Source organism: Python bivittatus, unplaced genomic scaffold (assembly GCF_059951505.1).
Source record: "Python bivittatus isolate LINGU-HERP-01145 unplaced genomic scaffold, Pbiv_v1 ctg000180_np1212, whole genome shotgun sequence".
Classification (NCBI taxonomy): domain Eukaryota; kingdom Metazoa; phylum Chordata; class Lepidosauria; order Squamata; family Pythonidae; genus Python; species Python bivittatus.
This window is the reverse complement of record NW_028277047.1, coordinates 5,576,204-5,603,747: the sequence shown is the minus strand read 5'-3', so window position 1 is coordinate 5,603,747 and position 27,544 is coordinate 5,576,204. Positions and strand designations below refer to the sequence as shown.

Here is a 27,544-nt window from a genome sequence, read left to right as displayed (position 1 = left end):
GGTGACTGAAATGTTTGAACTGCCCGGATCTCAACAGGCAAAGGACTGGAAAAACAGAAGAGGGAAGGGGAAAAAAATCATGCTTAAGAAAGTACAAAGTGAGGTGGCTCCAACAGCTCTGGAAGGACCAAAAGACCAGGTTGGCAGAGATCAAAATGTCTGGGGCTGGAATCCAAGGAAAGTGGACGGATATGGAAGGGTAGGTTGCCCCGCAGTGGCTAAAGGCAGATCCTGCAAGGTCAGGAAGTGGAAGGTAAAGATTTCCATCCCCAGGAAAGGAACCCGTAGCTTCCTCTGGGTGGGGCTGGCTCCATTATTTGGAGGAGACAAGGGACCGTTCCAGGCAAGAGAAGGCAAAGGGCGAGGAAGCCAGGATTCCAAAGATCCAGAAGAGGGGATATTCTACAACACTCAGACGCGTTCTCCAAACATGATAAGCATCGTCAGGGTGATGCTGGTAAGAAACCTGTTGCCTACTGCAAGTCGGTAGGCGCAGTTGGGCCTCAGTAACAGTAAAAAAAGATGCCTGTGGTTTTGCCAACCATATTTGAATAATGCATCTCCTAAACAAGGCCTGCTTCTAGACACAGACTGGCTGGGGAAAGTGCCACCCCACTAAGCGGTGAAACCTCTTGGCCGGTCTGGAAGTCCAGACTGAACAGTGACCGTTGGTTCAAAAGTCAATATTGGACACTCACTTGTAAGGAAAAGGTTTTGAAGGTTGCAAGACAGCAGCATGATTTTAGAGCATTGTTTCTCAACCTTGGCAACTTAAGATGGGTGGACTTCAACTCCCAGAATTCCCCAGCCAGCTATGCTGGCTGGGGAATTCTGGGAGTTGAAGTCCACCCATCTTAAGTTGCCAAGGTTGAGAAACAATTTTAGAGACAGGAAAAGGGGCCTTAAACCAAAATATTGCCGCATGCTCAATTGTACCACTTAGGAAAACAATTCAAACCCACACCCGATTGTGGGACAGACACCACAGGAGTCTCCTTCTGTGTAAAAGCAATATTTATTAGCTAATGCTTGTTACAGCCTTAAAATAAAATTGGAGGGAGTCAAAATATATTTCAGCTTCAACTGCAATAAAAAGATGGGTTTGGGGGGTATGAAAAGTCTCAGTATTTGCTTTGGAAAGAAAGCCCAAATTTCAAACCTATGCAATAAAAGGGCGTACAAACCAATTACTTGGAAAGGCGCAACCAAGCTACCAACTCAACGGAGAACAGGCTGTTAGGTACTAGTGGGGGGAAAATTCGGACACAGTGCAGAGGAGGTGCGAAGCTGCACAACTACTTGTGGGCGTCACAAGGAGAGAAAAAAGTGAGGTATTACAGCCTGTCCCTCCCACCCCCACCCCCCTGCAAACCGACAGAACTAACCTGAGCGTGGAACTCCCACAATGTCGCAGGACTGAACAGATTTTCAAACTATCCCCCAGCCCAGACAGCCAGGCTACCATAAAACAGGTTCAAAGAAGCCATTTTGGTTTTTTTATTTGGGTAGCAATTTTTCTTTTTTAAGACACAGGTGTGATGCTTCGAATGAGGACATAACACCCCTGGCTGGAGCTGAGACAAGCAACCTCCCCCCCAGGGAACATTTCTGCAACTGCCTCCCTTCGTTGGGTGCACGAGGCCTGACAGCCAGTCGACCTGAGGGCCCCCAATCCCCCATGGGTATGGGGAGAGAAATCAAGTGTTTTTTTTAAAAAAAAAGACTACAGCTGAGGGACTCCAGAGCCAAGGAAGTACACAAATGATAGTTGTCTCTCCCCTACACATAACTTGGAGGCCTCCTGAGTTCGCAAGACCTTTCAGACACCTCTTAGCCTTTCAAGCCTCAAGTCCACTTGAAGGACTGCCCGGGCAGTAAAGGTGGTTGGATCAAAGCTTCCTCTTGGCTGCCAGTGGTCACTTTGCTCCTAGCTCTCCTCGGGCCACCGCTAAGGGCCACCTCCATCATTCCCTCCACTGGGTACCCTCCCAGCGTGCTGGGCTCCAATGCCCATCACCCCCGGCAGCACAGTGAAAAAAGTCTGAGGACCGAGTTAAAAAGGTTGACCTCTCCTGCCAAGCAGGGTGGGGAGTGTCAAAGGAAAGGACACCACCCTTGGCAAAGTTCAGCCTTGCAGCAAGTCAACAAATTCCAGCACTCATGCGCAGACTGGATTGTCACCCCCAACCCGGTGAGGGAGCAGACCCCTCTCACTTTGGCAGTCCCGAGTCTCTGCAAAGACCAGGAGACTCAGGCAGAGGAACGGCAGACGTGTTTGAAGAGGACATGGAAGGATGCGTGAAGGGGGATGTTGGAGGTAGGTTTCAAAGACAATCTTAGAAAAATCAGGCACATTACAAGTATAATATTACACAAAAACCCTATTCCAGAGAAATGCCTCTCCTTCTGCAATCTGGATATTGCAGAAAACTTTGCCACTGGGGGGAGGGAAGGGGTGGGGAGAAAAAGGAGTGGGAATTCAGAAAGGTTTTTTTGTTTTTTTAAAGCATCACTTATTAGCAAGACCAAATCCTCAAATTGGGGGCAAAGGGGAGGAGGATAACCCAAGTGGAAAAAGTCGGCTTTGTTCCTGCAAGAGAAATTCAGCTCCCCGGGTCCCACTGCGCTCTCATAAGCAAGCAGCAAAGTTGAAGAAAAAGCATATGGAAGAGACCTAGCTCACTCTATGCCTTGTCTCTGGCGTGTGCACACACGAGGGGTGGAGACCCAAGGAAGTTTCAGACAAAGAAAAGCAGCTTGTTTCAGCAAGCCCAGGCTTGGAGCCAGCATCCACCAAGAAGATGCGTAACCCTGAGCTCCTTTTCCAAAAACCATGAACCACCCTTGAGGTCCCCCATACAACTTGCACAGCCCTGCAGACTCCCCAGATGGAGGAAGTGATTAATGCCAATGTGTTTTTTTAAAAAAAGCCTGATATAATTTTAAATGCTCACAGACACACACACACACAAATGGACTTCCAAAGGAAGAAAGGATTCTGAAATCCACCACCACGTGGATCTAGGCATATGGAATTGTTACCCAGGCCCATATTTTGGGAACTTGGTAAATGTAGGTTTACCTGCATTTAATGTCTAAATGGACACACTCTCTTCACCTGATCTAAAGCAAGCAGGATTTTCTCAACTCACCCAAGACCCAGCCCTGATTTAGCAAATCTGAGATGATCGTTTTGAATGAGTTAAACCGAGTTACTTTGCTATCGCGCTTGCCTGTGCCAAGCCTTGGTTGCTGGATGACGCCCATGACTGGGTTTCCATGCCACCCGAGAATCTCTCAGAGGCCGCTGTAGTGCCGCTTTTGAACCATGTTAGGGACAAAAAGACTTTCTTATGGGGATGAAGGAACAGGTGGAGTTTAGAAGCTTCGGGGTTCCCAGGCCACTGGGATGGTGCTGAACAAAGGGAAGCAGATGGAAAAATGAGTAAAGAGTACTCAATAATCTTTTCTTTCTTTTCTTCTTTTGGTCCTGCTCGTACAGGCAGAAGCCTCAAGCTGGGGGGATGGGGTGTCAGTCCAAAAGCACGTTAGTGAGACAAGAAGGACATCCGTGCTCCCAAGCCAATGTTGCCAGATCATGGCTGGCTTAATCCCAGGATTTTTTCCCTGGGTCTATCAAGGCTACGGACATGGTCCCCTCCACTTGGTGCTCCTCAGCCAGCCACGGATGCTGGGTTTCTTGAGAAAAGGGCCATGAAGTTCTTACTCCCAAGGTGAGGGTTCGGGGGAGGGAAGGGATCCTAAGCTCAAACTGCCATGGGGAGGAGGGGGGAATGACAGAAGGAGAGGCAGTGGGGCAGGTGTGTGTGTGTGTGTGTGTGTGTGTGTGTGTGTGTACGTATGATCCAACCCATAAGGGAGACACTGACCAAAAACAGAGGAAAGACTAAACCCAAGAGAAAGAGTGGACAAGTGAAGGTTCTCTTCCAAGACTGAAAAGCAATCAGGAGGCGTTCTGGTTCTGGAAGATCGAGGCTTTCTCCTTCAGCAAGTCCAGGCAAAGGTGACAGCTCCAGCTCCCTGCAAGGAGAAAGAGGGGCCGGGGCAAAAGTCCAAGCGCGCCAGGGGTCAACCACTTTGTCAGGAACCAGTAAATAACATAAATGAGCAATTTACGAAACTTCTGGGCAGCAGCAGACCTGCTATTAACTTCTACGAAAAAGGATTTGTTCCCTTATTTATTTCGGCTTACTGTTAAACCAGTATCTTTGCCTTTCTTTCGGGAGCTTGAGGCAGGATAGACAGCACGTCTTACCCCAAATTTTCTCCCATGGCGGCAACACCATGCAAAAGGTTGGGCTGGCCCAAAATCACCCTCTGAGTCTTTCTGATCCTTGCGCAGTGCCTTAAATTTCAATTACTACAACACGCTGGCTCTTACTGGAAGGGAAGTTTATAAGTAAACGTATCACGCAAGGAAACAATTCAACAAACATGGCAAAGAATGCTGGATTGAGATGTGAACGGGGTGGGTCTCTTTCCTGTCCTTGAATGCCCGCCCTAAACTCAAGGACCAACATCCAGAAAGTCTTTGTGCCCATCTCTTTATTTACGAAACCAAATCTCCCCTCCCTTGGATGACTGGCACTACCACGCCAAACATGGATTGCACACGGAGAGGAATTTATGATGTCTGGTCTTAGGCTCGGTTGCTAAATGCCAAATAAGGAAGTCCACAACATGCTGGGAAAAGGTGTGGGGTCCAGGGTAGGCTCATCTCCAAGAGAAAGGGAGGCACAAAGTGGCGGATCGGCCAGCTATTGAGATGGCCTCTTCCCTCCTATTGTATATGGAAGGCTTATGTAAAGCAATTCCAACTGATTGCTAAACTAAAGCAACTGAGTAACTCTGGCTAAGTCGGATTCACTGCAAGAGGATACGGAGTAGGGAGCATCCAGCTTAGCAGCTGCTAAGAGCTCAGCTGCACTTGAAGGAAAAGACTCTCTCTGACATCAGTTTCTCTTCACGGTCTCCCATGGCTGCTGCAGAAAAGGCTTTCCTGTACCCCAGAACTGTTTTTCTATTCAACCCAATGGGAGCAAGAACTGCTGTGTAATTGTGCCTAGGTTAGCGTCCTCCCTCTTTCTCTGTTTATTCCCCTTTCTTTTAGGTCAGACCAGAAGCTTAGGTGGTAAATGCTGGCTAGCGGTCCAACGTAAGCTGGTTTGGGACTCTCTTGAGATGAAAAGCAAATCATTACTGCCATCGGCATGTCGAATTCTCGGGCGGAGGTCATTACATCCTCAAACTAATGTTTAACTGGAGATGTAAAGATTAATTCCAGGAACTTCTGCACAGGATAATGCATTGGCCCATATCCTGTGGGCCTATGCAATGGACCTGGCATAGTTCTGTGAGTCACCTCCTTGTTAGAAGATGAACTGCAGCAGAAATGAAGATGCACACAGAGACACTCTCTCTGCATCCCTAGTCTAACCAGTCCTGTCACAGCCTGAGCTGTGACCTCATGATTCTCTTGTTAAGTGATGTAAAAATTAACGGGCTATTTGAAATTAACACTAGCTGAAAGGATCCTCTCAAACCTCTGAGTCAGCTCCTGCTCCGGAAACAAGGAGCTTGCTGTAAGCCACCAGCTTTGCCTTCTCACGATACAGGAAGGGTTGGCAGCGTACATATATGTGTGTGCGTGTACGTATGTGCAAATCCTGAGATCTTTGCTTTCTTGCTTGAAATCTCATGAGCCTTCACGTCAGAAGGCCAAAGATCTTGGAAGACAGAAGCTATAATCAGATTTTGGACTTTGAAATACTATTTGTTGTTTAACATTAGGGTTCTGGGCATTTCATCTTAGGGAATCACAGGCACTGAGATCCTTAAGGGAACCACCCTCTAAACTGCAAGCCCAAGATATCTTCCATGTTTTGACTTTAAAAAGAACATTAGCTACAGCAATAGCTCCCAATTCAATGCTGGGCGGCCGGATGGAAGAAGATAAAAATGGAAGCAGGACAATCAACAATTGTGGGCTACACGGCCCTCCACAACTCCACAATCTCACACAGGAAGAGGGGGGAGGGACAAGAAGGGGAGCAGTATAACACTCACCTTCAGGAGGTTCTGACATAGGTGGGGTGAGGCAGTACATATGATAACCACGGTCACAATCGTCACAGAACAGCAGCTGGTCCTGGGGAAGACGGGGAGGGAGAAACAATAAAGAGGAATGCTGGTATTGCCACCTCCTTTTGGACTGGGGGAAAGGGCACCCTGAGGACTTAAGTACTTTCTCCCCCCTCTTTTTTTAATAAACCCAAAAATTAACATCGTGTGGCATACAAAACTCCCCATGCTTGGAATGCTCTCCAGAATGGCCACAACAGTGTTGGGACACAGCTGTTGAGGTTGGAAGAACCTGTTTGGAGCTCAAGGCAACTATTTTGAATTCAGGATGTTTTGCAGCTGCCCTTCCACCCCAGAAAGCTCCAAGCAGCTGACAGACTGATTATACCATGGCCAGGTTCACAGCACGCCCTTAACTCAGCCACAGATTGGCCCAACATCCTAAGCTTGATTAATTTTTAGTAGCCTAGCACAGTGCAGCACAAACCTAGTCCATTCAATTTATGTTCCAGTAATGTACAATGAAAACCCAGAAAATAAGTTCTCCATAGTGAGTTTAAGGAGGCTGTGTGAACACCCATTCCCAGCCCCTTTCGAAGCAAAGAGGTAGGCTGCAAACAAGGGAGTGAGTAATCTAGGTTTTGCAATTCAAACTCAGATCTGATCTTCTTGGTTTCTAGGAGGACCCACCTCAAGGAGCAGACTTCAGAGGGTCCAGTATCAGAGGGGGGAAGGGAGAGAGGTCAAGTCCAAAGGGGGCTGTCCCCAAAACAAAGAAGTCAGAATTAAGGAGACTCCTTCCAAACTGAACCTGAACCAGGAGGTCAGCCTTTGGAGGCAGGAAGGGGGAGGAAAAAGGTGCACTCACATCGTTCTCAGAGGTGCCACAGATGTTACAGCACTTGCATTCGATACACTGCCAGCGGTAGGTCTTCACCGCGGCCATCATGACTGGGGTGAACTGCAGGCAAGAGGGGTGCCCTGGAGAGTTGGGAGAGAGAAGCAGCATTAATACGCACAGCGTCCCTGTAGGAAGGGTGGGTGAGCAACCTAAGATGGACAGCTAAGGCAAAACAGAACCCCACCTCTGGATGGCCACCAGCCCTTTTCCCAAGGGAAGCCAAGAGGGAGAGAGGGTCCCCGCTGGCTCACGTACCTGATCGCCCGCAGTCTGAGCATGAAACCAGCTCTTCAGGTTGCCCTGTCTTCTTGTTGATCTTAGAGTCTCCCAGACAAAAGTCGCAGTAATTATTGGGCAAGGCCAGGCCATCGGGGCCTTTCTTGGCTATTGGGAAAGAAAGCAATTGTCTTTCCAAGCAGAGCAGAGGCCCACCCAAGCCACAGCCCGGCTAACCCCCAGACTCAAAACAGGGGCAAACCCTGGCAAAATAAAAAATAAAAAAACCAACCCTTTGCATAGCATAACTGAGAGATCAGACACACAACTTGGGCTCAGCATCCTGCTTCCTAACACACATACTCACTGCAAGTTAGTTCTTTTTTTAAAACCTCTGAAGGTAACCTTGGTGTGGCTCCCTCTCTTCACCACTGTTAGTTTCAAACCAATGTAGCTCAGCCCATTTCTGATTTGCAATTGTAACCCGTAAATTCTCATAGCTGGAGGTGGGCCTCAAGCACCACTGTTAGCTTTGAAAGTGGAAGTCATCTATCAGATGTAACCCAATGGCAATATTTACAGTTACAACATTTATTAACAACGCTGTTTGCCCAGCAGCGTTTTCAGCTTTTGAGACACCTGAGATATTAGAACAACTTGTTTAATCCTTTAAAACTAAAAAACCTACTATTCGTTTGTATAGATGTGTGTTATCAATAAATCAATTTGATATGCAGGTGTTAAGGGATGAGTGGAATAAAGAATCAGAGGTTTCCATATTGCCTAGACAGTGGGAGAGGGTCTTAACTTCTATAGCAAGAGTGTCAATGGACCTTAAACTACAACTTATACAACAGCTTTGAAAATGAGGGGGACTGGCCTGTGAACGAGGAGGAAGAAACACCCCCTGACCAGAGAATGTTCCCATGGCTAAGCATAATTGGGCAGCACAGCTCTAGGCTTTTTGGAGTCTGACTACTGCGGGCAATTCAAAAACAGGAGACAGAGCAAGGAGTTGGGGAGGGAGTGGATACGACGAATGCCAAGCTGGACGAAATGCAATCTGACAGCAAGACTGTTCCATAACCTTGGTTACGCAAGGAGCAGCAGGGCCGAACAAAGGCGTTCTGTCCTGGTTCACAGGGATCAGGCTGAATTCCAGCATAAGGAACAGGCACCAGGGCTTGCCTCCAACTTAAAACTTAAGTCAAGGGGGGGGATACACCTCCCAGCAGCTTACTTTTCTGCTCCTCTGATCTCTGTGAGACGGGTGTGGGGGGCTGCGAGTCTTCCTTGTCCTCCCCTTCTTCTTCCGCCAGATGACAGTGAGCATAGTGGTAGCTCAGGCCAGGACGATTCTTGTAGCGTTTCCCACAGACTGAACAGGAAAGGATTGTAAGGGACACATATTGAGAGCCACACACCGGCAGTGAAAGGGCACCCTGCCACGTTCCTTCTCAGCAAAACCCACCACTAGGCTGTTCTCCGCTAAACTCCCATGCCGCCCCAAAGCATGCAACCCGCTTCCTCAGCTGGCTATCGGGCCAAACTGTTATGGAAGGGGAAGGTGTGTCCATAGTTGCACAAAGCTGGTAGCAGGGTAACAAAAAGGTTCTCTGCTTCTCAGAGCAGAATCCGATTCCTTCAGCTGCACCCAAGTTCTGCCCATAATCTTGTCCTAGGGGGCTCTGCGAATTCCAAGGCAGCTCACTCAATGTCACAAACAAAACAGCTACTTGCCACGATAATGGAACGACCAACACTCTGTACCCCAATCCAACATTGCAAACAATCCACAGAGGGCATGCAGACAACAAATGATGAAAATCACTCTCCTGGCCTTCATGAAACAGAAGTCCGAAATTCTACAGATGTTATCTGATGTCCAAACAGCAAAGGTTAAGGATATTCAATGGATAGTTTAGGACATTTTTCTGCCCTTCCACATGTGCAGGATAACATCTGTATGTTTTGTTTAAGTATGTATACTGAAAAAATCTAAATACATGTTTACACAAGACTCCTCCCTTATGCAATTCCTCCCCAAATCCAGCCTTTCCTTTAAGTTCTTTTAAACCCTAAAGTAAATAACCCTGTCCTAGACTTTACTGCAATTAAGCCTGTATCCCAGTTAGACTTCTCATAATTGAAAGATTTGCACAGTCTTTCAGTTTACCACTGATTCCATTTTCATCCTCTTTCCTGTGCCAAATTTTGTCTCATGTGGTACTTGGAACACGAAGCCACCCTCTGTTCTTCTGTACAGCATTGTGCTTTCTACATATTTGTGCCAGTTTAAGCCCAACCTGGCAAATAAGCTTGCAAAAGCTAAAAGCTGGTAATGTTTTTTAGCATTAGCCAGTTTTTCCATGCAAGCCAGAGAAGAAAAGTTCCCTCTTTTGCACCCAGCACAGACTTTTTAGATAATGCTTTAAAAAAGAAAATTAGCTCCATATTAAGGAAAAACATGACATGAACCAACACACTCACTCCTTGACTCTGATCATAGAAAGAAAGGGCAAGTGTTAGTGGAACAGGGAATCCTGGCATTAAAAGATTAGGAATCTGTGGCCTGCCACAGATTGCGGAATTACAGTTCCCAGCATCCACCATTAAGGCTACCCAAGGAGTGTCAGTTAGCAACATCAATAAGTCCACAGCTCCCCTATCTATGGAAAGAGGATTGGGCTACATTGCAGCTGCTCTTTTCTCTCCTTGTCAGAAATGTACCATCCTCACTGCTTACTATCCTTGTCTGCAAATTCCTGGAACATAAAAGACCTGACAAACCTGACTCCTAGATTTAAAATGTACCAGGAACATATTCAGAGGCGAGGGAGGAAAAACAAGTAATCCATCACCATCTTTGCAGCTCAAATTAATCCACCAAACAACATCCCCCAAATCTGGAAACAGCTCAGACCGGAAACAAGAAAACAGACCATATTTAGAAGGAAACAGTAGAGCTGCTGGTGGGAGGGAAGTGATGGATAAAAAGAAACAAATCCTTTCCAAATCCTTTAAGCTATGCAGGTCTCTCACTTGTGTGTGCGCGTGCGCGTATGTGTGCGTGTGTCCAGCAACTGGAACTCTAATTTGCCAAGAGAAAAAAAAAGTCACAGCTCTCTTAAAGGTTGTATAAACACAGCTGATTAAGTAAGAACCTGAGCTAGCAGGTCCTGCCCTATGTTGCTACTATAGTCAGCAACTAAAGTGAATGTGGGAAAAGATCTGATTCAGAACATCTGCTGGAGGGAAAGGAAAACACAGCCTTCTCTACCAAGCAACAACTTCTCTTTCCACAGAAGAGGAGCAAAGGCAGAAGGGGAACTGATCCTGAAATATTGCATTCCTGTGATCAAGGCTTGTCTCTTATCATCAATATCAACCAGTTGAGTTCAGGCTCAGAAATGTATTTCCTTGTCAGGGAGAAAGTTAGCAGGACTGGTTATACTCTGACAGTCTGCCAGGGCAGAATGGAGTATCTCCATTTTTGCTGAAAGCAATGGGGGAATCTGACAGATTATCTTTGTTAAAACTACCCACACAGATTTCTCCAGGCATGGTCAAGTCTGGTGAGATCTCAGGAGCTAAGGAAGATAGCCTTTTCTGGATACCTTGAAGGGCTCAGTGTCCCTTCATGTTCCAAAGCAACCTTTCCAGATTGGTGCCCTCCAGATGTGCCCTCAGTATCTCCAGCCACCACGGCCCAATGCAGAATAAAAAGCATCCGTAGTTTTGTTAGAGATGTGAAGTTCCAGAGGAACAGGAAAAAAACCTGAAAGGGGGTCCTCTAAAACTCCTGTTTTAGGGGAACTTACTGAGGCAAAATGTACTAGACTCTATTTTATTTTCAAACTCTAGGTATCACCACTTGTGAAAGACCTTTTTTTTCCTGCTGTGCTAAAATGCTTCAACATGTGATGAACATTTTAAAGAAGGGAAGAGCCCCATCTGAAGATCTGGCCTTGGGTGGCATAAGCCATCTGTCCAGGCCAGCCTTCCCTATGGGTGCTTTCCAGATGTACTGAGCTCCAAGGCCTACCCTGGGAGCCAAGGAATATATGTTCAAACACTTCTGGAGGACACTACCTTTGGGAAGAGTGACCTAGGCTGCTGAGGAACAAAAGAACTGTCTAGCAAATAGTTCAGAGGTCACCTAATGAGGGCAATGTGAACTGAAGACTCAGACCCTGGGCTATTATTAACAGAACTTACAAAACCTGAAGACCTTTTGAACTCTGTTCCTGCGTTAACATGTCATCTCAGCTGTAGAAGGCAAAGTCCTAACGCAGGTACTCCCCCCGCCCCAGGAGGCATGGGGCCAGCAGGGAAGAGGCAAGGAGAAAAAAAAAGCTTATCTCTTAATGCCAATTAGGACCATAGGTATCTTGAACGGAATGCACAGATTCTAAAGAAAATGAAACCAGACGCAAGCCCTTGCCACATCCAACATCTGGCAGGACAGACTCGGAAATGGCATCACAGGATGCGACTGGTCTGAATGACCCTGCAGATTCGCCACCAGCCAGTTATGCTTTACAGCAGTGTTTCTCAACCTTGGCATCTTTAAGATGGATGGACTTCAACTCCCAGGATTCCCCAGCCAGCCATCCTGGCTGAGGAATCCTGGGAGTTGAAGTCCACCCATCTTAAAGTTGTCACGGTCGAGAAACACTGCTCTACAGTATTGGGCTACACACCCACCCAATTCATTTCTTGGTTAAGAGAGTGAAGAGCTGTTGTTAAAGAAACTAGCTTCAATAAAAGGACAAACAAGCTCTTCCGTAGGGTGCTGGACTACAGATCTCATCACCCTTAAACATCAGCCATGCTGGCTGTGGCTGATGGGAATTAGAATCCAGCAAGATGTGGGTGGCAGAGTGGCCACTTCTGTTGGATTTTTCTTGGGAAGGCCAGGTTCAAGGCCCCCACTTGACCACAGAACTGCTGGGATGAGTCTGGGCCAGTTACCCTCACTTAAGCCAGTCTACCTTATAAGATAGTTATAAGTTGTTGGGAGAGGGATAAAGTCGGGAAACCCTCTCCTGTATGCAATCTGAGCTCTCAGAAAAAAAGGGAAGAGATAAATGCATTTTTTTTTAAAGTGAAAAGCTTTTTAATGTACTGTACTGCATACTTATATTGCTGATATTAATTTTATACTGATAATTCATCACAGCACACTTTTGTAGGTGAACGGCAATTCAGAAATGTGTTCATGTGTGCGTATACTCACAACTCAGAAATGTTATCTAAGTAGCATTTTATACGCATGTTGGCATGTGTATTGTACAGAATACAATTCAGAAATGTGTTATATAGCTATGTGACTGTGTATGCGATAATATCTGTGTGTGTGTGCATGCATGAAACGAAGGCATCTAAGGGTCACTGCACATTATCCCACCCTGGCTATAACTGCTTACCCATAATTCAAAAGTCCATTCCACTACTGGCAAACATGTTTTCCCCACCATCCTGTTCCCCTTCCTTTTCCTTTTCTTTGTCTTCACCACCTTAAAAGCAATGGTATGTTATTTGCATTAAACATAACCCCCTTGTGGCACTGCTAATTAGGCCCAATTTCACAGGCGCAGAGTGCCACCGTTAACATAGCCAGGATGGCACCGCCCACCTATCCAAGGGGAGAGTCTCAGCAAGACTTAAGGATCCACGGCACAGCGTGTGCTCAGAGGCGATGGAATGTGAAAGGTAAGAGAATGGGATGCATCGCTGACTGGAACACTCACTGGGGATACATCACACTGCAACATTCTGTTGCAACAACATGCCAGCTTCATTTAACTGGGTTCTGACAACGAGCATGCCACTTTTACGCGCCCAGGTAGAATATTTTTCGTTTGGCCTTACTTGGCCTAGTGTGACACTATCTCAAATCTGTCCTCCTCTAGACACAGATGAAAACGTTGAATCCTCAATTCAACATTCTCCACGACACTTCAAAAGAATCTGTACCTTTCCCAAATATATATACAAATGTATTTTTCCCCCCTTAGTATGCCACATACATAAAACCAAAGTGGATATCGTAGGGAGGGAGGGATTTTTGGTGCCCTGCATGAAAAGACCCACTTTTTTTAAAAAAAGAAAAAGAAAGAGTTTTTAAAACTAACATTTCAGAAGAACAAGGTCAGGAGGAAATTAAACAGCAAGACAGAAAGAATGGAATACCTCGTTCAGGAGGTTTCGAGGTATGCTTTTGTTTGTAACTATCTGAAATACAGAAAGAGAATGAGAGAAAGGTGAAGGCAGTCTATAGGTCACACACATAACATGCACACGGTCAGCTATACAGAGCGATTAAAAAGGAGGAAAGAAAAACAAAGCTCATTGGTGTTATTTCAAATTAAGAGGGGTAGTATAAAATTCTTACAGGAAAGTAAAGGAGGAGAGAAAGAAAAGTAATTTCAAAAACTCATGATTTGCCCTTTGGAAAGATCTTGCCAATCGCCCTTCACCCCCAACTTTTCCATTAGTCACCAAGGTTTCATGGGCATTACTTTTTTCAGATTGGTATACAGGGAATAGGTCAAAGATCAAAGAGTAGTGAAATGTGAAACCAGAGGAGGCACTGCCCACAAGAACTCCGGGGTCTGCGTGTGAGGTGCAACAAGGTGCAAATACACTAGCAAAACAATTCCAGGGTAAAACAGCTTCTCCTTCCTGTGCTGTGTGTCTGATCCAAACCTAGGATCTGCCAGAGGAAATGGGTTAGAACTTTTCCCAGAATTCCACTTCTAGGACAGAGAAAGGAACAGCTAAGACCCCAGCTGACAACACCAAGTGAATTTGTTTCCAAGGGCAGTGAGACGTGCTCTTAGGGAGCCAACTTCGGGCAGCAGAGACGGTGGCCAATGCTGCGGGTCTCTACGTTTCACTGAACTCTTCACCAGGCAAAACTGAAAAACCCGCCATTTCCCCAAGTCAGGTAAAGCAATGTTATCACCTTCACATCTTGTGATAAAGCAACATGACATCCCTGGTAATAATGTAATTCGGCTCTCCCCAAACAGCCCTCAGAACAGTGCACGATTAACAAGGGCCAAGTGAAAGGAGGTGGGTGTAGCCAGCCTGTGGCGCGTCTCCCCAAGAAATCCACCCAGGGCATTCACACACAACCCCATCCTAACACCATGAGCTATTCCCAGCCTGGATACCAGTAAAAGCAAGAAGCAGTTCACTATCGGATAGCATGGCTCGCCTTCTTACTCACTGTCACATGCATAAGGTTTGTCTCTGTCTTCCAAAATGGCGGCATCCAGCTTTTTCCGAGCACTCCCAACTCCTTTACCCTATAAGCCCATAGAGAAGGAAATTAGATTAAAAAAAAAAAAGGATGGCAGATGCAAAGTACTCTTTCTTGCTGGTTTGGGGGGAAAAGTGAAATCTAGGGTGGGTCTTAAAATTTAAATCTCATATATTGCTGGTTCTATTCCTACAATTCAAATACTGTAGACAGGACTGAAGTATGATACTGTGATTGTGTTCACACTTTATGGCAAGCCATGGCTAATTTAAAATTCATCACAGCTGGGTTCACACTCACCGCACTGAGCTATACAATAAGACTGCAAACCACAATGGCCAGTTTTGCAAAACACTCTAAGCAACATCACAGAAATGATATTATGGCCTAGCACAGTGCGCAAACCAAGTCATCAGAATGGTTGGAACAGATCAAATAGCTATGAAGTTTACAAATTAGCTAATATTATTGATGTATAGAGTTAACACCCACAAGAGTTAACAACAGCTTTTGAAAGGGAGTGAGACGAAAGGACAGAGGACAGGCCTTTAAGCAGCACTTGGGATCTCAGTGACTGCAGATGCTGTGCTATCCCAAAGATCTCCAAATAGAGCCATTAAGATTTTCTTAAAAAATTAAAAATAGACAAAATATTTTAGACTGCCTCTCTCATGAGATTAAATTTGTGGGGGGCACCTCCACTTGGTGTCTGAAAAGGCTGCCACTCCTTATTTTAAGGCATTAGCCATGATAACCAGACAGAACCTCTAGATAGAGAAACAACCTACAGGTAGTCCTCAAGTTACAACCATTCGTTCAGCAACCATTCGAAGTTACAACGGTGCTGAAAAATGGACTTACAACTGGTCCCCAAAGTTACAGCCTTTAAAGCGCCCCCGTGGTCACGCAATTGCAATCTGGGCACTTGACAACCTATTCGTACTTACGACCAGTTGCCGAGCACCCCGCGATCAGCGATCGCCATTTGCAACCTTCCCTGCCAGCTTCCCACAAGCAAAGTCAATGGGGAAGCCGGCAGGGGAGGTCGCAAATCACTGGGGTAAGTCTCCCCCACCCACCCCAGCCTTTCTTCGTTTGCACGCACTGCACCCTCCTTCCCCTCTTTACTCACACGCATGCACTGCGCTGTCCTTCCCTCACTCACACCAGCACCCTCCTTCCCCCTTCGCTTGCTCGCACCACACTCTCCTTCACTCCTTCGCTTGCTCTGTGCCCCCTTCGTGCTGTGCTGTGGCTTTGCAGGAGGAAGGAGAAAGCCTCACGAATGGCCAGCAGCTTCCAATGTGAGCTACAGAGCAGGGGCCGGATGGCAATGGGGAGTTCCAGGATTGCTGTCACTAAGCGATACAGTCACCTGATGTCTTGCTTTACAACCACACTGCTTAGCGATGGAAATTCTGGTCCCAATTGTGATCGTAAGTCGAGGACCACCTGTATCTCCAAGTAAGGCAAACTTCTGGAGGGCAATGGCACTCCAAAGCTACTACCTTCAACATTCCCTTTGTGGGATTCCTAAGCATCTGGCTGGCCACAATGACTAACAATATGCTGGAGAAGACAGTGGATCAAAAAATCTTTTAAATCTTATTCTATTGAAAAGCTCTCACTAGCACAGAGAATGCAACTATTATTCTTGTGTTTCAGAAGACAATCTTATTAAGAATTTTATCTTTGACTGAGAATACTTTATAGTCCAATACAAAGGCAATGATTCAAATTATTTAGCTATTCAGAGGCAAGAGTTACTGCTATACTTGTCTGTATAAATAAAACTTTAAAGACTGCATATACTCACATCTAAATATTTCCTTGGATTGTAGCTATTTATGTCAAAACTCCTTTTAAAAGATATTCTTTCTAGGTAGCACTGCTGCTATTTTCAGGGCTTTAGCTTAAATTGCTGTATGCAGAAAAGAATCTACATGTTCACTAACTGAAATAGTTGTTTCTGTAAATTAAAATCACCCATGCAGTTTATGTACAGGTAATCCTTGCTTACTGACCACTCATTCAGTGACCATTCAAAGTTATGATGGTGCTGATAAAATAACTTTATGGCCAATTTACAACTATTTACAAGCTTTGCAGTGTCCCTCAGTCACGTGATCACCATTATAGTCAGTACGTGCTGTCCTGTGCCTGACCTGTGTTGTCTTCTCCCCCCCACTTGCAGAGCAGACATATTGGAGAGGAAGGGATTGCAAGAGCGTAAGCTGTCTGCTCTTCTACACATCAAAAGCAATGCAATCGTGTTGGCAAAGGAGAGATTGGCAAAGGGTCAGGCAAAGGAGAGATTGCCTACAGAAATCACTTGCTGCCCCCCCACCCCCCGCAGTGCGGAGAGATTGGAGAGGAAGGGATTTCAAGAGACTAAGCTGTTTGCGCCACCCGCCACTGTGATTGTATTGCTTTCGATGTGTACAACACAGTAAGCAAGCATTCGAGCATTCCAAAGGGTGGGGGAGTGGTTAGGAAACAAACAAAAACTGAAGGTATGAAGTTGAGTAGTCTTGTCTCTTTCCAGCCAGAAAACAGAGTCACGATCACGTGATTTCCCATTTAGCCATCACTTCACTTAGCAGTGGAGTTGCTGGTCCCAATTAGGGTTCCTGAGCAAGGACTACCTGTATGTAGGTTCAGTTAGCTCTGCTGATCAAACTAAGAAAATATGTAGACCAATACTGCCACCCAGTGAAAGATGTTTGTAACCATTTTAAAATGCTATTTATTCATGACTCTAAACCACTCTAGATCTTTTTCAGATGGTAGGTAACAATACTTTAAATTAACCAAGACTCTCAGAAGATGACTTTGATATTATTTCTAGAATTTGAAATATTGTCCTTAGCCTTCTATTGAGGCTTACAACCAAATTGCCTCTTCTGAAGGACTTAAAATGATACTATTAGTATAGAATCTAGTCAGATCACTTCTGCTTGCTTTCTTCTACCATCAAGTGTGGCAAAATGAAAGCTAATCATCTCTGCATAATGGATCTCCTCAACATGGGACCCTGGGTTGATGTTTTTAATTTGTTTATTCCCTCTCACAAGAAAGTAAAGCCAAACAAGCTTGGATAGTATTGGGTACCGGTATGCAGCTTACTCACAATAAGCTCTATCTAGTTAGATTCCTGTTTTATTACGGCATGTGAATGCGGCCTGTGTTTACATAACGTTCTAAAACACATCCAAGAGCACCACACCACATGACACAGCAAACTACAGCCAGCCCAAATTTGCCACTTGCCAGGCTTGTCAAGTGATATCCACACTACTTTTGCAGTAGCTAGCCAACTAGCATGTCTGCACCTTCCTCCCAATTCATCAGATTAGGGAAACACTTCAAAGCCTGTGGTGGTCCAACTGGAGTCAGAGCAACCATGTACAGAGTGGGGAACATTAAATCTCCTGAAACCCCCTTGATATCCTTGTGTCAGTCCCTGCAGGCATAAAGGGAGAAACGTTGAGTCTAGAGAAACAAGGACACTATCATTCAAGCGGGCTCATTTTATGGACCAGATAGGCTGTTGGTTCTGGGTAAAAAATAAATAAGCAACAAAATAAAAACTTTGGTGCAAATTATAATTAAAAGGCTCTTTCTTAGCTGTACTGCTTAGAGTGACACCTGAACCCAACCAATTATTTCCACTCAAAATACCTGCCTTCTTAACATCTTTTGGGACACTTCAGGTATTTCCTTGCCTACTGTTGCCTAAATGCCCTCCTTTGCCATAGACAAGCCTATCTAAGGCTCAATGAGCTCACAGGTAGAGGTTGAAACAGAAGAAATTTTGAAGCCGGGCACATTAACCATACCTTGGCCTTGCCTTTGCCTCGTCGTTTTGGTGTGTCTTCCTCGTAATCCTCATCATCCAGATCATCTAAGAAATCATCAGGTTCCAGGATCCGCTAAAACAGAAAGAAAAGAAAAGGATGCAAAAAGCTATGAGAATCTGATATTTAGTTTATCCAAGGAATATTCCTGCTCTAAATCACAGCTCTGCCAGTAGCAGTTCTGTGACAAGCTGGCTGATAAAACAACCCCCCTTGCAAAAACAAAGAGACTCTGCAATTATGCAGGACAAATGCTAACAACGGTGTTCTTGCTAAATCAGTGACCATTTTCAAGGCAGATTCTGAACCAAAAGGCAGGTACAACCTGAATGACATGATAAATAGACAGGACTTTTCATAAGTCCTTAAAGACCTGGCTCTGTGCCCGGGCCTGCGGCCCTGAATGTGTGCAGGGACCCGTTTCTTGGTTATTTTAACAATTATGGTGTATGATTTATTCTCAGCTGCTATGTATTATTGTAATTGTTTTTATTTTACTTTTAATTTTGTTCGCTGCCCGGAGTCACCTGTTGAGACGGGCAGCCATACAAACTGAATGAATGAATGAATAAAATAAAGTCAAGCACAGAAGTCACGTGTTCTATACATGTGATGGAATGTATCTATGAAGAGGAGGGTGATGTGGTGGATAGCAACAGAGAGCGAGGCGATCAGGAAGGAGGGGGTGCATTCCAGGAAGGAAAAGGAGACAAAAGACAACACAGTCCGCAGGGGGAGCGTGGGAAGTATAAGAAGCTCAGGATAGCCACTCCCTAGAATCTCCCAGGGTATATCCACTAGTTGCAGTAGTACAGATTTAGCCTGGCAAGATTCTGTCTATATGCTGTAAGCAAACAATGGAACTTAACTCAACTGGACTGTTTCACCGCTGTTCTTGGGCTGGGCCTGACAATACATGAGCATCTTCCAAAGGAAACTTCTGTTATTTTACCACAGGGCCCCCTGGAGAAAGTAAAGACAGGCAAGGCTGCCCTTCTCTACCATACCTTCCGGGTGCGGCTATTGGCAACGGGGAACTCGCTGAGGCTGTCTTCATCGGTGCGAGGGTCAGGCAAGCTGCGTTTCTCAAGAGGGTCTGTCCTTAAGAGGGCCTCCAAACTGCTGCCATCCTGAGAGATTAAGCCTTCTTTCTTCAGGGCCTGCTCAGTGTCTGCCAAAAATAAAATTGAGATTTCGCTGTCTGCCAAAAATAAAATTGAGATTTCACTGTCTTAATGCCACTACAGTTAAAACAAAGACTCTAAACTTTCGTTAACTAGGCCAAATAACCCAAGAAAAAGCTGACAAGGACCACAGCTAAGGCCAATGCAGAAATCTATTAGGTACCGAAAAGCAATCACCATAGCCTAATTGCCAGTAAGCACAACTGGGCTGGCAGATGCAGGAAGTGGACTTATTTGCCAGTAAATACAGATAGCCGAGCTACCAGATGCAGTATAGAACTCTGGGAGCATTATTTTAGAGTTCTACAAAAAGTGACAATCTCTCCCAGCAGCCAGTTTGCCTCATGATGTATCTTGGAACACTCAGTATTTGGGAAACCAAGCAGGGCATGACGTATTAATTTTAATTTGCTCTGTATGCCAGGATAATAGCACTACAGCTGTTCAATTACTGTAATGGTATTTTAACCACACCATTTATATTTTGCCTGTATCTGCTGCTGAAAACAACAAATACACGAAGCTTTATCCACAACAAGTTTATTAGCCTTCTAAGTACACAGGTATTCTGCTGATTAAAAAAAAAAAAAGACAGGGATGAAAATCTCGAAGGACTGTGAGTGGTGGCAGGGACAGAGTGAGGAATTTCATAAGAACAAAAAATCCGCATTAGAAGAGTGGTTTACTAATTACTATATAAAATCAGAAATGGTAGCATGACCCATTAAGGAAAAGCACAAATAAATATCTATCTCAAACCACAGAACTATACTTACATGCAGAAGCAAACCGTTGTAACAGTAAAAAAAACAACCAGCACTCGTTATTCAGACTGTTGTTGGGCCTAAACTAATCCTGCTTCCCACCAATTCCAACAAATCTCAAAGAATCTGAAATAGGTTTACACATATATACATTTATCTACAATTTTGCCATATTTTTTCACATGGTATTGTCCGAGTCTGATCATTGTGGGTGAATGGACCCCCAAAAAATCTCTCTCCCCCTCCGCCCCTTATAATGCTTCAGCCCCAGATCTGAAACATGTCCAACACTTCCTTGTGGTAGAGGCCAACGGTCCTGGAGAAGCTATCTTTTAAGAAAGTCATCAGTACTGGATCTTTTCACTGAGAAGCTCCTGCTAAACCTTCAAGGTGCTTTTGAGTTTTCCAAAGAGCTGACTGAGTAAAATTTAAAAGGGTATCTTCCCAAGGTTCTTATGGATGCTTACTGAAGTCAGTAAACTGAGCCAATGTTTATATCAGAAATAATGCAAGCTGCAGAAAGAATGGTAGTTTAGTCTCGTCTGACACGGAAAATCCATTTTCTTTATTTTAGCAATGCAACTATATTGAGAAGTCACTGATCCTCATCATCCTACTTTAAATGGCTAACAATCTAGCTGCAAATCTGCCTTATGTTTAGTGGCAATCTATGGGATCAATAGTCTGTGTTTCTTCACTGACTATAAATGAGAGGAAGTCTGTCTCTTCACCAGACCAGTATGAAAACTTATCTTTAACCATGTGGAAGACATATGCAGAAGTCCAAGCTTTTCCCCCTCTGCTGCACCCACTTACGAGCCATAGAAACTAATCAGGCCAACAGAAGGAGGATGGAATGATCTCTTCTGCGACCCTTAACGTTGACCTGTACAGAATTCCTAGTCGCAGCCAGACAATTTGTGAAATACATGGCTGTCCTGTTGGTCCACTAGTATATAAGTAACAGGATACAGACAAAGGTACTTTGTCGTGGCTGATTTAGAACTATGGAGTTCTCTTCCTCAGACAGTCCATGCATCTATGATGGAGTGCATTCCACATACCTTGGAATTTACCTGGACAATTACAAATTCTGCAAAGTATGCCTGAAGGATCATTTCCGCCAGCAAAAGCTGTTATGATTCCATCTGTAATGATGGAGAGTGAAATCTTAGTACAATACAGACAAGGCAAACCTGGTTTAATGGTAGGGAAAGAAAGTCTTGGATCCTCTGGAGGGTGAGCACGGCGTTTTTTCCTCCAGCGCCGAGCCGGGTAGGAATAGAGCTGGCCAGATGCCAAACCTTCCAACAACAAGAAAAGAGGAAATCAAAGTTTATATATAAATTGAATAAATAAAGTTGGGGGAAAAAAGCATCAGGAAAACAGTTCTAAGGCAAACTCTTCTGGTTTGGGACATTAAACATTTCCAGCAGCTCTCTTTGCAGGGATCAAATGAGCATTTCTAGTCTATACTAGCACTAATTCATGCTGCTGTCATGGACCCCCCCCCCCCCGGAAATCATACAGCAACTTCCTACCATGAGCAAATGGGTTTCATGAGGAAAGTGAGACCTGGTTTCAGTCCCAGATCCCACATACATACTTAAATGAACTTAAGCAGGGAAGCCGCTGCCTCAAACTGACATCACGGAACTGACATCCCAGTCAGAACCCAGGTTTTCATATGCCATCCTTATACCCAACCTGGTCCCCTGTGCCGCTTCTCCATCCAAATGTAGCAGTTACTCTGCGCCACCCCAGTCTGTGAATCCAGGAATGGTAATCGAACACTCCTCTCGGCACACAGCCGGGCATTGTAATTATGGCACTGCTCCATTGCATCCTTGTAATATTGTTCACCAAGGCTAGGAGAAAAAAAAGGGGGGGGGGAACCATCAATGAAATGTCTTTCTGTAGTACTATGGTGTGCATTGTTTTTTGTCCCAGGACAACGTTCTGATTTAAAGGGACATGCTGGAAGTAAAACTCCCAAAATCAGCAAAATTTTTATTTGAGCTCATTTAGATGTAATGACAAATAAATTAAATATGGCTTCCCCAACTCTTATGTAATTTCCTCTTTCACACTGAAAAGTACAAACCAGCACCTACTTTTGGTGGGGTTCTGGGAGAACGTGCATTCAGCCCTGGGGACTGTGGTTGTATATCCCTGCCTGAATTAGTTCTTTGGGAGCCTCTGAATGAGTTTGCATTTAACATTAAGCTAATTTTTTAAAGCATGATTTATTGTTGAACAAGCTATAATATATTGATTCACTTAGTGTGATGGTGAACCTGCCTCCATTTAACCAAGAAAACTATAGATGGGTGATCTCATTTCTTAAGCATTACAAGAGCCTTCCCCTAGCAGGATAGCCCTTTTGACAGATTGCAAACATTGTATTTCATTCACACAGCTGGCTCATACTCAGATATTGTCATATTTCAATGCGAAGAGGCTGATTTGAAATTCAAATTATAAGCTTGGATTTAAGCTTTCCTTCTCAGAACAAAAGAAGCACCTGTGGAGCGAATACTGTAACTCACTTTCAATCTAGTAAATTCACCGAAGAAAGAAAATGCCCAATTCTATTCAATAACTCCATTAGCAAAGAGGCTTAGATGGAAAATTCTTAGAGAAAAGAAGAAATATCTGAGAGAGAGAGAGAGTGTACACATATATACACAGCTTGTATTTTTTTTCCTTGTTCTTTAAAAATCTGTGGTGCAGCAGCAATGAAGTCTCTCTAATTGAACAGTCTCTAATTATAGTAATTTCAATGTTTAAACCTTGTCACACACAAAAAGCTAAAGGAGGGTACAGAAACCAATGCATATTAACTTGCTTGAAGGAAAATAACATTACAACTTTGCTGTCTGGGAGGGGGGGACTAAAGAGAGGGAAATAAAATTAAGTAATTAAATCAGAATCCCACTATGTTTACACTGTTTTACATTCAATCTTGATCATAAAATATCAATTGAAACAGCTTAAAGAAATTTAGAAACACAAATTAGCATGAAAACATTGACCCTGGCTCAGTTATTGCACAGACTTTCCTCAACAAGTAGCATGGTTTTCACCTGAAATTTGTGATAAAACAGCAAAGCTCCTGGTTTAACCACCTCTACTGCATTTCTTCACAGCATTCACAAATACCTGAGTAGGAGGGCCATTTTACAATTCTGCTCAAACCCCAACTAAGTCTGCCATTCCTGAGAGTTTCAGTTCCTCTCCTTTGGAGGGCCAAAATGCACCATGTCTTCACCTTTCAAAAGAGCTGACTCCCAATTTCCTCCAGTAGTTCTGATTTTTATGGCCACTGCTCTTCTTTTGAAATTTCTATCTTTGGGGCTCAGAAGTAGAGTCACATTTTTGGTTACTCTCCTCTCCAACTTCAACACACCTTTCTATGGGGAAATCACTGCCCTCCAACTTCATCCCTCCAACTCCTTCCTTCTACCATGTGAGAAGTTTTCCTTTTCCCCCAAATCCACATCTTTGCTCCAGAGGTGGGAAGACAGTGGGCAAAATTCATAATTTCTAAATAAAACCTTTCTCCAGCTGCTTTTTGTATTAGATTTTGTGAAAAGAAACTTAAATTTCTCTCAAACATCTCCAGTCTACCCATCTGTTTCATGGGTCAGGGTTTTTCTCTAGTCTGCCTTCCCCATCCTAAATTCCCATGAAAAGCAGTGGAGGGAATGTTATGATAGAAAATATACAGCACCCTCAATCATCAAATTTGATTTCTGAAAATTTAATATCAATGTATTATACGTAACTCTCTTTCCCTTCCCTAACCCAGCCAGGAATATCTGAAGGCAGGAGGAAGCTGAGAAACCAATTATGTCCATGCAACACATCTTTCAACTTTATAAAACTTTTTCATTTGAAATAAACTCCCCCAAATCAATTTTAAGTGGGAAGGGTGAGCTTGTTAAATTTGGATAATTTTATTGTTAAGACAGCCATTCTCATCTCTCATTCCACTGTTACTTTAGGTTAATATTGGCTCCACAAGCTGCAACTATTAAAAACCTGACATTGCTGCCAGTTTGTCCAGGCAGGACAGAAGTGATTCAATGATCCAGTTTTGCCTTTGAATGATGTTGGGTTTGCAGAGGGTAAAGTTGGAGCCCTCTTATAACTTGTTCAGGGGTTCATGCAGACCAAGACAGCTGCTGGCTTGTTCAGGCATGGCAGGAGTTCTGGCAGCAATCCTGTTTTTGCACGCACAACCCACCCAAAATTTGAGATGACCTTCACATTAGCTGGCAAGCCAGTTTGAGTACTGCTGGCTTATCCTTGAAAATTAACTCAATTAACACAGAAAATGAGTTAACTGAGTGATTAAATTAAGCATGTTGTAAGAACCAGTCAATGGCTGTGTTCACAGAACACACAATGCCCAAACAAATAAACCACATTTATGGTTAATGTAATGATCTAATTCACACATGTGAAAACAATGACTAGATTCCAACAACACACTAAATCATAAACTGTAAAGAAGACATGTAATGGAACCAGCTCAGTTACAAATGTAACAGTTTATTTATTAAATTTACACCCATCTTTCCTTCAGGAATTTAAGGCAGATATTTATTTATTTATTTATTAGACGTATATGGTACCTACATAGTCCTCCCTGTCACTTTTCCCAACAACAACCCTGAGAGGTAGGTTGAGCTGAGAGAAAGCGACTGGCACCAAATCACTCAGGGAGTTTCTACGGATGATGATGGACTTAAATCCGAGTCTCTCCAAGCCCTTCACCATTAAACCACACCAGGTCTCTCTGCTCAACATGCAAACTGTAGAGAGTAAGGAAGATGACCTTGATGGAGATGTGCAAATCTGTTACCAAAGTGACGAGGGCTGAAATATCTTAAGTCCTCAACAGACAGAAAATATGCGGAAGAGGCTCAAACAGACAGCTCCCTACTTCACTAAACTCTCAGAAGGAGGTGCAACATTCTGTTGTTATAGCAACCCTTAATAAAAGTAGTTTTAGCTTTCCTGTGGAGTTGATCTCCTGATCTGGCTTATCTGGTGGGACTGACATCAGTCTTGCAAATCTGTTTGTGCTGGACCTCCTCCTCCTTATAGCTCAGTGAATTAGGGAGGTGTCTGTTCCAGCCTCTTTGGTATATTTTCTCTCCGTGGGGGATTTAGATATGTTTCACCCCTTCTCACTTTGGTAATGGATCTTGCATCTCTCCGTCAAGGTCATCTTCCTCACAGCATTGTTGTTGTGGGGAAAACAGGAAGCAGGAGCCTTAGGTATGGAAGCTGCCCTGAGTGGACTCAAAATAAAAATCAAATAAATAAATATAACAGTAATTAGCTTATTGACAGTAATTAGCTTATTGTACAGTATCTTTCAACTTTGGCGACTTTAAGATGGGCGGACTTCAATTCCCAGAATTCCCCAGCCAGCATGCTGGCTGGGGAATTCTGGGAGTTGAAGTCTGCCCATCTTAAAGTCGCCACGGTTGAGAAACACTGGGTTAGTAGGTCAGGCAAACTCACTCCCCATCTTCAAGGCGCTGTCCCATCCATGAAAATTAGTTAATTCAGCAACCAAAACAAAACGCGCGGGAGCCCGGATTCACCCTTTCCCAAGGCAGCCCCTTTTCTTCTCTGACCCTCATCCCCTTCCTCCAAGGTTGCAGTTGCTTTAAAGAAGAAATAACCCCCCTTTTTTTCATATTCCCATCTCCTTCGTTGGGTGCCTAGAGGAGAAATTCATGACCTCCCTCAAACTTCCATGGAGGACTTTGGCTTTTGGGGAGGGGGGGAGGAGCTCATTTTCTCCAAAAAGCAGTCCCAAATTGGATGACCCCCCCTTTTTTTTCTGAGGAAGTTTGCCAGGAAGACAGAGAGCAAGGGCAGGCTTGGGGCGATGGGAGTTGTGATCCAACATACTTGGGGGGGGGATACCAGGTTGGAGACGGGGCTCCCCAATGCTCAATCTCTCAATCTCCCCTTTTTTCCTCTCTCTTTTTGCCTCCCCCCCCTCCAATTTTCTTTCCAGAAACCTATCCCTAAACACACAATTACAGACATATTAAGGGAAGGGATTTTTTTCCCACCTCCACAGGTTCCTCTCACCATTTACTGTATTTCATTCATGCCTTGGGGGAGGGGGATTTTTCTGCCCCTTCCAGAAGCTCCGTAATTGGGATTCGGGTTCGTTTTTTAAAAAAAATGGGTGTTTTTCCTTTTGAAAAGCTCGCCTCCCCCCCGCCCTTTAAAAAGGCATCTTAAGGTTTCCGGACGGTCTCTTTTTCCCCACATACCTCACTTCTGAAACTTTAAGGGGGGGGCACTTTTTCATTCTCGCTCCCCCACATATACACTCCGTCCGGGGGATTTTGTCCCCACCCGAGAGAATAACCCACTTTTTTTAAAATATCACGTCAGTCCTAAGCAATGAGTAGAGGAGAAAAAAAGAGATCCAATAGCTAACCCCTCGCCTTCCATTCTCACGTCAGGAACACCCCCGCAAGCGGAATGGACTCTTCCCCAACAACCCTCCTGCGCGCACTTCGCCAAGGTTCAGGCTGTACCATTACAACCAAACGGGGGGAAGTGGGGGGGGAAAGAGGGACAGTTCCACTCACAGCTTCACCACATTCTGTACCACCGCCGCCATCTTCCCCTCTGCCGCCTGTGGCCGCGAAGTACGCGAGGGCGCATGCGTCGAATGCCCATTCGCGCTGACTCGGGCGACCGCTCTCCATGAAACCTTCCGCTCAGGCCCGGAAGGCAGCGCATGCGTACTAACCCCAACCCGCCCTCACGCTCCGGGAAAGAGAGGCAGCTACTCCCACGCTCTTCCCGCCGTTGACCTGGAACGCGCAAAGGACGCGCAGGCGCAAAGGAGGCACAGCTGCCGGGGATCGTCCGCAAGGTTCCATTTATCCGCGTTGCGCATGCGGCACGCCCGCAATCGACGGCGCATGCGTGAAAAGTGGCGGGAAAGCGATGTTGCTCGACACAGATCTGCATCTAACGTTTTCGGTTTAGTATTTTGCAGTATTTACAGAAATAGTAAAAAAAATGGTCTCATACTGCCCTTACATATAAGTGCCTACCCTCCAAAAAATACTAAGCGTTTTAAATGACGGTTTCCTTTTGCAAATCCATATTATATATATTTAGTTATTTATTATTAAATTTATATGCCGCCCACCTCCCCGAGGGTGCCTCTGGGCGGCTTGCAATTAAAATCCAGGGCC

At 44.7% G+C, this 27,544-nt stretch overlaps 1 protein-coding gene across 5 annotated transcripts; it reads right to left on the bottom strand.

The window, feature by feature from the left end:
* Window positions 1-996: 996 nt before the first annotated feature.
* On the bottom strand, window positions 997-27,081 carry DPF2 (double PHD fingers 2). 5 transcript variants are annotated; one of them, XM_025173383.2, is made up of 12 exons: window positions 26,927-27,081; window positions 22,002-22,162; window positions 21,491-21,598; window positions 19,354-19,517; window positions 18,329-18,421; window positions 14,457-14,535; window positions 13,415-13,456; window positions 8,460-8,597; window positions 7,259-7,387; window positions 6,971-7,083; window positions 6,088-6,169; window positions 997-4,041 (listed from the first exon to the last, which is right to left on the bottom strand). In XM_025173383.2, exons 1-12 carry the CDS (start codon window positions 26,956-26,958, stop codon window positions 3,965-3,967), a joined length of 1,218 nt encoding a protein of 405 aa, XP_025029151.2. In that variant the 5' UTR covers window positions 26,959-27,081; the 3' UTR covers window positions 997-3,964. The 5 variants fall into 5 exon arrangements, with proteins under 5 accessions (XP_025029151.2, XP_025029152.1, XP_087993540.1 ...); XM_025173384.2 differs by lacking the exon at window positions 26,927-27,081 and adding an exon at window positions 26,773-26,898; XM_088137414.1 differs by lacking the exon at window positions 26,927-27,081 and adding an exon at window positions 26,603-26,655.
* Window positions 27,082-27,544: the final 463 nt, after the last annotated feature.

What these genes read in the sequence shown, in the direction of transcription:
- DPF2 (XM_088137414.1), bottom strand. Translation starts at nt 26,640, where the DNA reads ATGAAAAAGTGCCCCCCCCTTAAAGTTTCAGAAGTGAG. An exon ending in TTTCCCTACCATTAAACCAG is followed by an intron (nt 19,518 to 21,490) that starts GTTTGCCTTGTC and finishes TATTTTTGGCAG; the next exon opens with ACACTGAGCAGGCCCTGAAG. An exon ending in TATGTCAGAACCTCCTGAAG is followed by an intron (nt 4,042 to 6,087) that starts GTGAGTGTTATA and finishes TTCTCCTTGCAG; the next exon opens with GGAGCTGGAGCTGTCACCTT.